At 36.3% G+C, this 15,000-nt stretch overlaps 1 protein-coding gene across 1 annotated transcript in view; it reads left to right on the top strand.

The window, feature by feature from the left end:
* Positions 1–15,000, top strand: part of rnf217.L (ring finger protein 217 L homeolog) — a 42,352-nt gene that overhangs the window by 21,921 nt on the left and 5,431 nt on the right. Inside the window, exons 2-3 of the mRNA NM_001096117.1 lie at positions 6,312–6,545; positions 8,125–8,289. Coding sequence (NP_001089586.1) covers positions 6,312–6,545; positions 8,125–8,289 — 399 coding nt within the window. The remainder of the gene's footprint in view (positions 1–6,311; positions 6,546–8,124; positions 8,290–15,000) is intronic.

Raw genomic sequence — 15,000 nt, forward strand, 5'->3', positions numbered from 1 at the left:
TTAATCTGCTCTATTAAAAACCAGAATTGTAATTAACCGTATAACATTCCCAAATTATCTTCTTGACTAGTACATCAATAAGAGAGAGAACAATGCTGCCCAGCCTATCTTATTTAGTACCTAAAACACCTGTTGTGTCTCAGTACCCATTAAATACACTACAAGTTAACAATAGTTTGTAGAGGGATCAGTAACACAAGCTGCCTTGTGTGTGGTAACTATGGACTACTGACATGGGGAGAAGTCTTTTAATCACCATTGACCATTTTGTGATGAAATGTTCATGTTTGTAAGCAAAATGTCAGGCCAATATCACTTTAAGCTTTAATGGTGCTTAGTTGTGAGAGGCTTTTAAACAAATAATGAACCAAAGGGCTAGAATTAATGGTATCAGTATGTGTGTTTGTATAACATTTTTTTAGTCGATTTCTATTTTTTATATTTATTAATTTTTCTAATATTGTTTTTTTTTCATTGTCTCATGTCTCCCTCAACAGCTCTGGGAGGAGGTCACTAATCTAATTTAATATGTTAGTTTATAAATATATTTTGGCCCTGCTGAGCAAAATCCCTGAGTATCGTTTAGGGCACTGGCACACAGTAAGATTTGTCGCCTGCAATTAAATCTGTGCTACTGTGGGCAACAGATCTCCCGAAGATTCCAACCCCTACTTGCAGAAATTTTGCTTAAAGGGATACTGTGATGGGAAAAAAATGTTTTTTTCTAAATGAATTAGTTAATAGTGCTGCTCCAGCAGAATTCTGCACTGAAATCCATTTCTCAAAAGAGCAAACAGATTTTTTTATATTCAATTTTAAAACCTGACATGGGGCTAGACATTTTGTCAATTTCCTAGCTGCCCCCAGTCATGTGACTTGTGCCTGCACTTTAGGAGAGAAATGCTTTCTGGCAGGCTGCTGTTTTTTCTTCTCAATGTAACTGAATGTGTCTCAGTGGGACATGGGTTTTTACTATTGAGTGCTGTTCTTAGATCTACCAGGCAGCTATCTCGTGTTAGGGAGCTGCTATCTGGTTACCTTCCCATTGTTCTTTTGTTTGGCTGCTGGGGGGAAAAAGGTAGGGGGTGATATCACTCCAACTTGCAGTACAGCAGTAAAGAGTGATTCAAGTTTATCAGAGCACAAGTCACATGACTTGGGGCAGCTGGGAAATTGACAATATGTCTAGCCCCATGTCAGATTTCAAAATTGAATATAAAAAAATCTGTTTGCTCTTTTGAGAAATGGATTCAGTGCAGAATTCTGCTGGGTCAGAACTATTAACTGAATAATTTTGAAAAAAATTTTTTTTCCCATGACAGTATCCCTTTAAACTGAATGAATCCTCATGATTAGTGTAATAATGTACTTGCAGCAATTCAAATGTTAGCGGAGGTGATGGCAGAGTGCAGAGAAACCTGAAGCGCAATTGTGCATGTGCCTTCCATCCAGTTCATTTACATGGCACACTTCAGCCAATCACACCAATGTCATGCAGATTAAAGGGGCATGTACCTGAACTTTCTACTTCATTAGCTTGTCGACATGGTCCAGGCCGGGGGGGGGGGGTGCAGGAGAGTTATTTGGAGGATTTGGAGTTTTATTTTGGACTGGCAAAGAGAAGCTACAGATCTAAATATCTTGGTAATGCTTCATTTTGAAAACCCAACATCAATTAGATAAATGTTTGTAATGGCATGTGCTGTTCACTTTTAGATATTTGTCCCCTTTAAAGTTTAGGATAATAAAACAATAATTTTGTAATTTTCTTTTAAAATCCAAAAGAATATTTTGATTTCTTAATATAATGACAAAAGTCTCTAATCTATAAGGAACAGTAACCTCAAAAAATGAGTGTTTTAAAGTAATAAAAATATAATGCAGTGTTGCACTGTACTGGTAAAATGTCTGTTTTGCTTTAGAAACACTACTATTGTTTATACAAATATGCTGCTGTGTAGCAATGGGGGCAGAAATTCAAAGGAGAAAAGTAGGATTCGGTGCATCCCTAGAGAAAACGCTCAAGTTACACAGCAGATAACCGCTCTGTAGAACATAATAGTGTTATCTACTATTTAACTTGTGCCATATAGCTTTTTTTCAATTTCCATCATTGTTACACAGCAGCTTGATGATCAATGTTTTTGAAGCAAACCATGCAGTTCAGGGTAACCGTATATGATATTTTCATTACTTTAAAACACTTTCATTTTTTGGTGTTACTGTTCCTTTAATGGCAAAACAAAAAGTTGTGGTTTTGCATAATCATAGCATACACAATACAATAAAGAAAAAGGTTATGGTGTATGGCCAATTTGACCAGCAAAGTATTCTGCCCGATTACAGCAGTGGCCAATGCACCCTTATGTGCCATAAAACAAACTATAGTATCATTACTACTACTTTCATTTAACTGAATTAGCATTGCAACACACACACTAAGACCTTTTTTCTAATGGCAGTTTTGCCATTTTATTTACATTTTTTTAATGCAATCCAACCCTTTTTAGTTAAATTATTGTAGGGCACCTGTATGTTATAAATAAATGTGAAGTGCTACTTAACTTGATGCTTAGTGGATACTATGTTAATGCTTTCCCAAGCAGAGATACAAACCCTGCCGCAGAGTAGGCGCAATCAAACTATGTGTGCCATAAACATTTATTAAAACTCATTGTTTAAAATTTGGAAAATTCGGCAAGATTAGGGATGCAGCACACAGCTGCTAGGGAAGTGACAAGCCAGTGCAGAGCAGATGCCAAAGCAAAGGATAGCAGCACACATCTTTATTGTACAAGCTGCTAATAACAGGTGTATGACTGTGCATGGCACTGAAGGCTACAGGTGTTTACTCACAATTTTTTTCTCTGCTCACAACTCCAATTTGTGCATTATCTGTAAAACATGGCGGAGGCAGTGTGATGGCTTGGGCGTGCATGGCTGCCAAGTGGTACTGGGACACTAGTGTTTATCCATGATGTGACACAGGACAGAAGCAGACTAATGAATTCTGAGGTGTTCAGAGACATACTGTCTGCTCAAATCCAGCTAAATGCAGTCAAATTCATTGGGAGGCATTTCATAATGACCCAAAACATACAGCCAAAGCAACCCAGGAGTTTATTAAAGCAAAGACGTGGAATATTCTTGAATGGCCAAGTCAGTCACCTGATCTGAACCCAATTGAGCATGCATTTCACTTTTTGAAGACTAAACTTTGGACAGAAAGGCACACAAACAGCAACTGAAAGCCACTGCAGTAAAGGCCTGGCAGAGCATTAAAAGGAGGAAACCCAGAATCTGGTGATGTCCATGAGTTCAAGACTTCAGGCTGTCATTGCCAGCAAAGGGTTTTCAATCAAGTATTAGAAATGAACATTTTATTTTCAGTTTTTTAATTTGTCCAATTACTTTTGAGCCCCTGAAATGAAAAAAAAAGGCTTTAGTGCCTCATATTGTTATGCAATAATTTTGTACAACCCAATTTGAAAGTCTGCAGTTCAACTGCATCTGAGTTGTTTCATTTAAAATTTATTGTGGTAATGTACAGAACGAAAATGAGAAAAAAGTTGTCTCTGTCAAAAGATTTATAGGCCTAACTTGTATATAGGTCGGCATAGCAGTAATTGTAAAAAGTACCAATGTCTCATTAACCTGAAATTGTTTTGCTGTGAAAAAAAAATTGTTTTAGCTAATTTAAAACAAGAAAAGCAAATGCAGGTATGTTGTTAGGGTTGCCAAATGGCAGAAAATGTTGCTTGTCATGAATGTTTAATAGTGCAGAAAGATAAAGTATGGGGAGGACGCTATGTTTACATATTGTTTTCTCATGATTGTTTGCCTGTGAGTTTTGATGTACTTAAATTGTTTTGCTTTTAAGTAGTATTTGATTCTAAGGGCTTTTCATTCTGTGGCAAGTAAAATCTAAAATCTAAAAGTGTGCCCTTCCCCCACTGTTGCAAATATTGCCAGGATTACTGTACTTGCTGAGCACTGTCACAAGGTTTGTCTGCCGCACAGTATGCAAATCCCTAAATTAAGCTTAAACCACATTTCCCAGAAAGGACAGGCCATAGTACAATCAGATGGCTAGGCTTTTCAGGCTTATCCTTTGTTAATTATTGCAATGATGTTTGAGCAAAATTTTACAAAACATGTGTATGTGAGCTTGGCTCCCACTGATATTAAAAGCTACCAGCTGCTTATAATGTTACTTGCCTTTACTATATAAAAAATTAAGAAAGTCAAATCATTCTACCAAAAAATCTACTTCAGGAAAAGTCTGTTTCTCTCACTTATTGCTGCACTATAACTCCCACCATCCTGTTAACAGTCATGCAAAGAAACTGGAAGCTCTTGTGGTTTCAAATATCATAATATATAATATAGGGACATGCATTGTTCTGCTTATTCATATTTCCGTTGGTTTAATAGGAGCTACCATGCAGCTTACTCTGATGAGATAACATTTCAATGTAATGATTATTACACACAGATGAATGATTTCACATCGAGACATCTTTAAAAAATGGTGGTGTATTTTACTTGGCAACATGAATTCTGTTGTTTTCCTTTAGAAATATAGATATGGGACCTGTTTTCCAGAATGCTCAGGGCCTGGGGTTTTCTGGATTAGATTATTTCCATAATTTGGACTTGATACCCTTTCTTGATACTTTCTAAAAAATGATTCAAACATTAAATAAACCCAAGAGGATTGTATTCTCACCAATGAGGATTCATTATATCTTAGTTGGGATCAATTTCAAGGTACAGTTTTGAGAAAAAGAGAAAAGGAAATATGTTATAAAATTTTGAATTATTTAATTAAAATTAAGTCTACAGGAAACAACCTGCTCGTAATTTGAAGCTTTCTGGATAACGGATCTTATAACTGTATGTTGTTTAAATAAGAGATTATATTGTACTTGCCTATTTAGGATTAGGTCACACATGGCATTGTGACCCCCGTATGCCCCATGTTCAGTTAGCACTGAGCTCATTGGCATCTTCTTCAGTGGCATGAAACACACTGTTGTTTCAGAAAGCCTTTTTACTGGTACTTTCAGTGGACCCTAAAGTCTCTCTCTGAAGACACAAATATAAATAGCAACTGAAGCAATGAAACAAAGAAACCTTTCACAACTTGTGTGGCTTTTTTTAAAAAAAATGTTATTGTGTACCTAGCAAAATAAATGTTCATCTTAAAAACAGCATTGCAGATGACTAGATCTATATTTTGCTTATATCTAACAATGTCTGTATTGATTTGAAAAAATATAAGTGATGTTTTTTATTTTTTACATACAGTATATTATTATTATTATTATTTTTTTAAAACTTACTGGCTTCTTGTTGATTAATTGAATTCCCACTGCACCCAGTTAACTTAAAGGAGAAGGAAAGATATAATCGCTGGGGGGTGCTCCAGGCCAGTGTAATTTTTAGCAAAGTAGAATACCAGCCTAGGGCCTTGGGTAAGCAATTCTAATCACTGTGGAATTTCTAACAAATTGGCACCCCTAGTGATTATTTCTTTCCCTTCTCCTTTAAACTATGTATGCTAATATGCTGTGCTAGTTCTATGCGTGCTATACACTTATGGGTTTTATTATCGAGAAACTCTTTTCAGTTAGGGATTCATAGTAACTCATAAGAAATTAGCTTTTTATGTTTTTTGCTGGGTAAAGCATTGTTCATGCCAAATGTAATTCACTAGGAGGCATATTTACTAAAATGAAATTTGAGTATTTTCAAGTTTATTCCACATTTGAAATAAGTTGAAAACACTGCAAACTCAAATGTGCACTGATTTTTTTAAAAAAATTTTTTAATCTCAGGTCAAGTAAAAGCATGAAAAAAAAACTTGAATGCAGTGAAATCCCATTTTACCCTTTATTTGCGGTTAGTCAACCATATTATAAATTAATCTGGAAAATTAGTAGATCCTATACCTGTATTAAAAATACCACGATTTTTAAAAATTCAATTCCCATTGGTTTCTACATACACTTTCTAGCTTTTAGGTGCCAACATGTTTTCTGTGATACTGAGTCTTACACTAAAGTCTTGAAATTGTATTTTTCGGAAACTCGAATTCATGCTTTTTATACAAAAACCTTAAGTCACAGTTAAAAAGTTGAATGTTGATAAATCTACCCTTAAGTGTTCTGTTCAGTTAGTATAAATGGGAAACAACAAAAAGAAATGTAGCTTTTCTTTATGTGGATTTGTTTTTTTAAAATGAAAACATTTAGACTACTAATTAGATGTTTTCAGTACCCCTTAACCCAATTCTTGTTTCCTTCCAGGTGCAGTTAGGACAAGCAGAAATCCAATGCCCAATAACTGAGTGCAATAAACATCTGGATGAATCCACCATTTTGTATAGCCTGCCACATGATGACATCATCAAGTATAAATACTTCCTGGAACTTAGCCGTATGGACTCAAGCACCAAGCCCTGCCCGCAGTGCAAGCACTTTACAACATTCAAGCGTAAAACCCACATACCAAACCCCACCAAATCTGAGAACAAGTTAAAAGTGAGCATGCTTACCAATTTGTTTGACATGAAAATATATAATTGTTTGAATTCTATTTGAATTTGAAGTTTTATTTCATTAAGTTCACATTAAATGGATATTGGCACTGGAAAACATGTTTTGAAATCTGACATGGGGCTAGACATATTGTCAATTTCCCAGCTGCCCCAAGTCATGTGACTTGTGCTCTGATAAACTTCAATCACTCTTTACTGCTGTAGTGTTGGAGTGATATCACCCATCCTCCCTTTCCCCCCCAGCAGACAAACAAAAGAACAATGGGAAGGTAACCAGATAGCAGCTCCCTAACACAAGATAACAACTGCCTGGTAGATCTAAGAACAACACTCAATTGTAAAAACCCATGTCCCACTGAGACAGATTCAGTTACATTGAGAAGGAAAAACAGCAGCCTGCCAGAAAGCATTTCTCTCCTAAAGTGCAGGCACAAGTCACATGACTGGGGTAGCTGGGAAATTGACAAAATGTCTAGCCCATGTCTGATTTCAAAATTGAATATCAAAAAATCTGTTTGCTCTTTTGAGAAATGGATTTCAGTGCAGAAGTCTGCTGGATTAACACTATTAACAGGATCCCTTTAAAGTTCCATGGGAATAAATAGAAAGTATGAGTTTTTCCTGTGTTGAGCTCTAATCTCACATTTTGATAAATCTGTCCATAGGTATAGGAGGGAGTTTTTCCAGATTGGTTCACCTTTAAGTTAACGTTTAGTATGTTATAGATTGGCCAATTATAGGCAAATTTTCAATTGGTTTTCATTATTTATTTTTTATAGTTTTTTAATTATTTGCCTTCTGACTTTTTCCAGCTTTTAAATGGGGGTCACTGATCCCATCTAAAAATGAATGCTCTGTAAGGCTACACATGTGTTGGTATTGCTACTTTTTATTACTCATCTTTCTGTTCAGGCCCTCTCCTATTCATATCCCAGTCTTTTATTCAAATCAATGCATGATTGCTACATTAATTTGGATCCTACCAACCAAATTGCTTTAATTGCAAACTGGAAAGCTGCAGAATAAAAATCTAAACACTAAAACACAATAAATAATAAAAAAATTAAAACTAATTGCAAATTGTCTCAGACTATCACTCTCTACATCAGTGATCCCCAACCAGTAGCTCGCGAGCAACATGTTGCTCCCCAACCCCTTGAATGTTGCTCCCAGTGGCCTCAGAGCAGGTGATTATTTTTGTATTCCTGGTTTGAAGGAAAGCTTTAGTTGCATAAAAACCAGGTGCACAGCCAAACATAGTCTCCTGTAGGATGTCAGTCCACATGGGGTGCTACCAAATAGCCAATCACAGGCTTTATTTGGCATCCCAGGGACTTTTTTCATGCTTGTGTTGCTCCCCAACTCTTCTTACTTTGAATGTGGCTCACAGGTAAAAAAAGGTTGGGAACCCCTGCTCTACATCATACGAAAAGTTAATTCAAAAGAGAACAACCCCTTTAACTTTTGTTGTTAAGAGATGGACATGGGATATTGTCTGTCAATTCAAGATACCTTGACATATTACCCTTCTACCCAATATAATCATTTTCTTTTTTTCACAGATACAGTGCCCATCTTGCCAATTTATTTGGTGTTTTAGGTGCCATGCTCCCTGGCATGAAGGAGTTAACTGCAGAGAGTACAAGAAAGGGGACAAACTTTTGCGTCACTGGGCCAATGAAATTGAACATGGACAGAGAAATGCTCAAAAATGTCCACGATGTAAGGTGAGTTACATAACTGCTGCTTGATAAAGTAAATTACAATACAGTTGTACAATTAAGATTACAATGATAACAGAAATATCTGTGAAAATAAATAAAAAGGTGAGCAAGAGCCCTGGGACTGGCTGCACTCTGTACCTTGTATTGGATAAAAAAAATTTGAAGTAAGGTGCAGAGCTCACTGTTTGTGGGCACAGGCCAGTCCTGTTCACACCCTCTGCATAGGGTAAGTAGATGGGATTGTTACAGCCTGTGTCAGCCAACACTCTATATTTATGCTTCTGAATGATGAATGTAGATGTGTCCCCATTTCCAACCCCCCATGAAGACAGTACTACTAAATGTGACTGGTACAGACTTGCAGCAATTTATTTAAGCTTTTTTAGGCTGGTTGAAAAACAATGGTGGGTGGCGACAGCTAATATACCATAAAGGCAGCAGTTTTATGGGTTGCTGCAAAATGTCGCATTTTTTTGTTTGCATCGATCTCATTAAATTGTAAAATCAACCCATTTGTCCATTCACATATTCACATTTTATTTGAAGGATGATTGTAAAACAGGACTAGTTTATGTTTACAGGACCATTTCTGGTTACAAAGGCACAAAGCTTACATTTTAAATGTAAATTTATTTATATACAAAATGTCACTAACCATTGAACTCTGAATACATCAGGTCATAATTTATTTTTTTTCTTTACCGACAGACATTTCCATACTTTTTACACACTGATTATAGATGTTTTAGACACCAGCCTTTTTTCACCTTCAAAAGCACAATTTAAATTGGCAAAAACAGTAGAAGAAGAATAGTGTACTCTACAAAGGCAGTTGGCGTTAGTCATCAGTCAGTGCATGTGGAAGCGACCCACCAAAGAATTACCAGTCTCTTATACCTAGAAATTACCATCTTTTTTATTATTGCCTTCCAAAATTTGTGTATATATCATTGTTTATCATTTGCATTACATATTCTTTGTTGGGTTAAGTTTTACACATTTTTATTTAGCTTCAATTGGTGTGCAGAATATGGTGCACATTTTGATGGATAATCATTCTTGAGATTCAGTAGTGTTTTCCTAGCTGTTTCAGTGGAGACCTTTTATTACGTATGGGCCTGGTGTAAAAGCCCCTTTAGGAAAGTGAATTTACTGTATACAGTGTTTAGTATAACCAAGTCTAACGCAACTGGACCTTTCTGAGTTTTTGAGTTTCACCACTCAAAATGACATTGAATGCCATGGTTTTTCCAGTTTGGCATACTTTACACCTCTTTCAAACCTATCAGTGCAAAATATGCACATTGCTGTCCTCAAAGAGTGTCCCTGACAAGATTGAATTGAATGTCATTTTAATGTGAAATTGATTCCAAATATCCTGGTGAAGAGCAGAAAGTATAATAAAATAAGAGTTGTAGCATAATCCATTCTAAAAATAATCTGTAACCATTAAAGAACTGATTATACCTGTACTCCACCCTATATCCAGTTTATAAAGGTGTTTCCCTTGGATCCTCCCTTCAACTCCTCATGGGTTTTGCAATGTCTCTAAAAAATATATAAAAAAAATGTGTATGTGTGTGTGTATATGTATGTGTGTATATGTATATATATATATATATATATATATATATATAATATATATATATATATATATATACACACACACACATAATATCTTCCTTATCTACTGTAATGTTTAATTTAGGCATAATTTATATAGATCATACACACATAATAGCTTCCTTATCTACTGTAATGTTTAATTTAGGCATAATTTATATAGATCAACTTTAGAACAGGTATGGGAACCCAATACAGGTATGGAACCATTGGACCTGAGGTTTTCCAGATAAGGCATCTTTCTGTAATTTGGATCTCCATACCTTGTATACTTAATAATAATTTGAATAGTAATACGATTGTTTTGCCTTCAATAAGGATTAATTATATCTTAGTTGGGATCAAGTATAAGGAACTGTTTTATTATTACAGAGACAAAAGGAGCTCATTTTTAAAAATGTGAAAAAAATATATGATTTGATTAAAATGGAATCTATGGGAGATGATCTTCCTGTAATTCAGAGCTTTCTGAATAATAGGTTTCTGGATAAAGGATCCTATATATAAAACTCTATACAGGTATGGGACCTGTTATGCAAAATGCTTGGGATCTATGGCTTTTTGGATTGGTAATTTGGATCCTCATACCTTAAAGGTGGTCATAGATGTGAAGATTTACCTTCACATTGGACGAACGATCGTTCGGTGCCATCTCCCGACCTGCCACTAACCATTCAGATCAGATAAAGTAGTAAAAGAACAGATCAGATAATGTTCTGCCCCTGACAGCAATCATATGAAAGTTATGTCCGACAAAGCTGGTGACAGTCTCCCACTGATATGCAGAGATCCGATCGCCATGGAATGGCCCAAAACGTACAAAACGGACATTAATACTATCAGATCTTTGCGTCTATGGCAGCTTAAGTCTACTAGAAAATGATGTAAACATTAAAGAAACCCAACTGGCTGATTTTTCTTCCAATAAAGATTAATTATATTTTAATTATTAAGGCCCATTGCAGTTTGGCTGTTGTCCAAAATAGGCAATTTCTAACTAGTATAATATGGCTTACTATCCCAAAGGCTTCAGTTCACATTGCGCTAACTGAATCTTACAAACAAATTATAAATATCCAACCAGCTGAATTAACAAGTTAGGTTCTCAGTGATACTTGAATGTATTTGTTTCTCTGTAGGTATAATTATTTTTGTACATTCTGAAAATTAACAAGTTTAAAATGACAGGTAAAATGGGAGACGTTTAACTATAAAAATGTTTTAATTAGTTTAATATCGATGAAATAAAAACATTTCTAAATATAATAATTTAATTAATTTTAGATCTATCATACATTACCGTATATACTCAAGTATAAGCCGAGTTTTTCAGCACTCAAAATGTGCTGAAAAAGTTTACCTCGGCTTATACTTGCGTCAGCATGTCAGTTGCTTTTTAAGGCTTGCCCCTACCCAAACGCTAGGTTTTTAGATCAAAAAGCCCTTACCCCCATGATTTAAGGTTCCTTAAACTTCCGAATCCTCCCTGCATGCCTGTCCTGAGATCCGGTTAGAAGGAGAAGTGGGCGGGTAGCTCTGCCAAGAAAGGAAAATGCGACCCTGCAGGCAAAAGTGGCCAGCTCTGCACAGTGAGACTTGAGAAGGAGGGGCTCTTTGCCAATGAGGCGAGTTGAGGCTGTCGCCTCAGGCGGCAGCACCCCACTAGGTACCAGGGGCAGCAAAAAAGCCGCTCCTGGTACTTTAAGAGCTGAAACCGAAAATTTGGCACTTCTAGCGCAGAGAGCGTAAATCTTAATTCAAAGGCTGTTCAGTTGTTTCCCTCACTTCTGGATGTCTAGCAGGGTCCTGGGTGGCCCTCTGCATTTTTTAATTCGCATAAACTGGTGATGTCTGAGCATGAAAAGCATGAAAAAGTTGGGACTGCCATAGCACCCCCCCCCCCACTCAACCTAACAGAAAAAAGGGTAACAAGATAGCAGCTCCCTAACACAAGATTAACAGCTGCCTAGTAGATCCGAGAACAGCACTCAATTGAAAAAGCCAGGTCCCACTGCATCACATTCAGTCTCATTGAGTAGGAGAACAACAGACTGCCAGAAAACAGTTCCATGCTCAAGTGCTGGCTCTTTCTGAAAGCACATGACCAGGCAAAATTACCAGAGATGGCTGTCTACACACCAATAATACAACTTAAAAAAATTCACTTGCTGGTTCAGAAATTACATTTTATATTGTAGAGTGAATTATTTGCAGTGTAAACATTGTAATTTAGAAATGAAAGAAATAAATCATAAAAATCATGACAGAATCCCTTTAAGGTCTTCCTGCTCGTAGTGGTTAGTGGACCAGCCTTGTACTGTAAAGTTGTATGTGCCATTATCAGCTATTAGATCTCATTTCCAGCATTTTTATTTGCACATCTTCTACTGTGTATTAAATTTATACACAGTTGATTAGTCAATTGGGATCTGTTTTTTTCCAATTAATCGGTTAATCAGTGAATGTGATCAAAGCAAGCAGGCTGTGAATGAAAGGGCAGAGTTTTTCAACACCAGAGCCAAGGTTTAGAGTTGGAAAAATATCTCTTGCTAATTAAGTAAAGATGATTTTTCAATGGCTTTAACAAATCCTACATTAAAATGAGCCTAGCAGATAAAAATAATTGGGGTGGCAAGACATTTACAAATGCATTCTAAGCACATAAAAATGCATGAATTGAATGTATTTGCATTTTTATAAACACAAGTGCATTTATTTCAAATGTAACCCATCAAGTACAAAAAAAGCAACGATGCAAATTATAAACGCAGTGAAACACAAATGCAATAAAACGCAACTCTGAACACTGTACAAACAGGCAAAATTTAATGGAATCAATTAGCGGATTCATTTAGGTGTGCTCAAATCTGCAATTTAGGTTGGAAATACACAATGCGTCTTCTTGAGATCCGACTCTCTGAGAGGAAGCGCATGCGAGGAGACAGATGCGGCGAATATAAGGTAAGTAGTAGAAATGATGAACCTTGTCGCTGCATGCATACGACACAACACGACTGTCGGATGCGAACGCTGCACGTTGTGTCTTCATCTGACAGTCGTGTCAGATGCACGCAGCGACAAGGTCCGACATTTCTATTACCTTATATTCACCGATTCCTCGTATGCACTTCCTCTCAGCGTGTCGGATATCAAGATCACATCGTGTAGTTCCAGCCATAAACACGTGTCAAATATGTGTAAGAGCCCTTAGTTTACTTCAACTCCCTTTTTGGTTTAGACCCCTTTTAAATACTTAATATATAATTTCACCTTCATATATTCAGCATTTTATTGTTCCTATTAAAAATAATTCTTGCAAAGAAAACAATTAAATTATGACCTCAACCCACTTACAAAATGTGTTTCCAGATTTGGTCACTATTAACTTTTCACCTTGTCTAGCCTTTTTTCTCCTTCAACTGCCAAATCTCACTTGTGTTATTTCCAACACAATGATTCAGCCAGTCTCATTGAGAAAGCCCTCCCAGAAGGATCTGCGACAGTATTTACAGAGTAACCATGTTTACAGTCTTAAATATAAATAAGCCTTGGGTAATTACATGACCAAAAGTTCGAAAAGCATCTCTAACCGTGTGATTACAACTGCAGTTAAAAAAAAAAGTAAGCTGTAGGCCTAAGTAAACATTGTCGGTTATGATTTTTTTTATGATCTCAAATTGGAACCATAAACAGGTGTCACATGAAATTGTTTTATGTAAAGTACATCCTTGCTTTTGTTTTTGTCAAAACTAGGGTCATTGCAATTCAAAGCTATCTTTGTCTTTAAACGTTTTAACTATAACTAATATGTTATTTAAACACAAAGCAAAGGTCATTAGCATTAAAATGGTGAAAACTTTCACTTTTGCTCACGAGATACTAGGGATGCAACGAATCCAGGATTCGGTTCGGGATTCGGCCAGGATTCTGCCTTTTTCAGCAGGATTCGGATTCGGCCGAATCCTTCTGCCCAGCCAAACCGAATCCGGACCCTAATTTGCATATGCAAATTAGGGGCGGGGAGGGAAATCGCGGACTTTTTGTCAGAAAACAAGGAAGTAAAAAATGGTTTCCCCTAATTTGCATATGCAAATTAGGGTTTGGATTCGGTTCGGTATTCGGCCGAATCTTTAGCATAGGATTTGGTGGTTCGGCCTGAATCCAAGCATCACTTGACCCATCTAGCATTAATTTATATCATAGGTCCTGCATAATCCGTACACACTTGTCTCCTCCTTATCAATTTAAGATGACACGCTTTTCTTGCTGATATTTTAAGATTTCATAAGTAACCGATTCCTGTGCTTTCATATTTGCAAATCTGCAAAACTGTTTGTTTTTCAGGTCTGTCTTTGTAAATAATTTTTAGTTGTTCTTCCTAAACCGACTGATTTGCCAACCTGATTGTCCCATCTCAGCCTTTCAGTTAAAGTTTCTAATGCTAACGGACTTCTGCTGCACAAATATGGCAGCCCCCTCAGAGACGAGCACGGGAGTTAGATCAGTAAAAGCGTTCAACAAATACTTTATGGCAAAATTATAAGTAGCAAACAAAGCTATGATAGATGTAAAAATAATTTAATTTCTGGTGTCGGTCTCTTTAATGGAATGTCCCAGAAATGCATTGAAGTCTATGGATGACAAATTTTTTTTGACACAACAAATTTTTTACCCATTTGAGAAACGTGGTGCAAAATTTCACTCATCACTAATTAGGAACAGTGACACCATAAAATGAGTGTTTTAAAAATAATTAACATATAATATACTGTTAGCATGCACTGGTAAAAGCTGGGTGTTTTCTTCAGAAAGACTACTATAGTTTATATAAACAAGATGCAGTGTAGCCATGGGAGCAGTCATTCAAGCTGTTGTAATAAATAAGAAAAGGCACAGGTTACATAGCACATAATAGATAAGCCCTGCCCAATACAATTGTGTTTTATCTGTTGTCTGCTAACCTGTGTCTTTTCTCCTTTTTATAGAGTAGTCTTCTACAAGTCAGTGTGAATAGAGCACCCTAAATTTATGCTGTAGCATATATGACACTTTTGAGAGACTTGATCATACCTCCCAACTGTCCCATTTTTT

The sequence above is a fragment of the Xenopus laevis genome, chromosome 5L, assembly GCF_017654675.1.
Source record: "Xenopus laevis strain J_2021 chromosome 5L, Xenopus_laevis_v10.1, whole genome shotgun sequence".
In the NCBI taxonomy this organism is placed as follows: Eukaryota; Metazoa; Chordata; class Amphibia; order Anura; family Pipidae; genus Xenopus; species Xenopus laevis.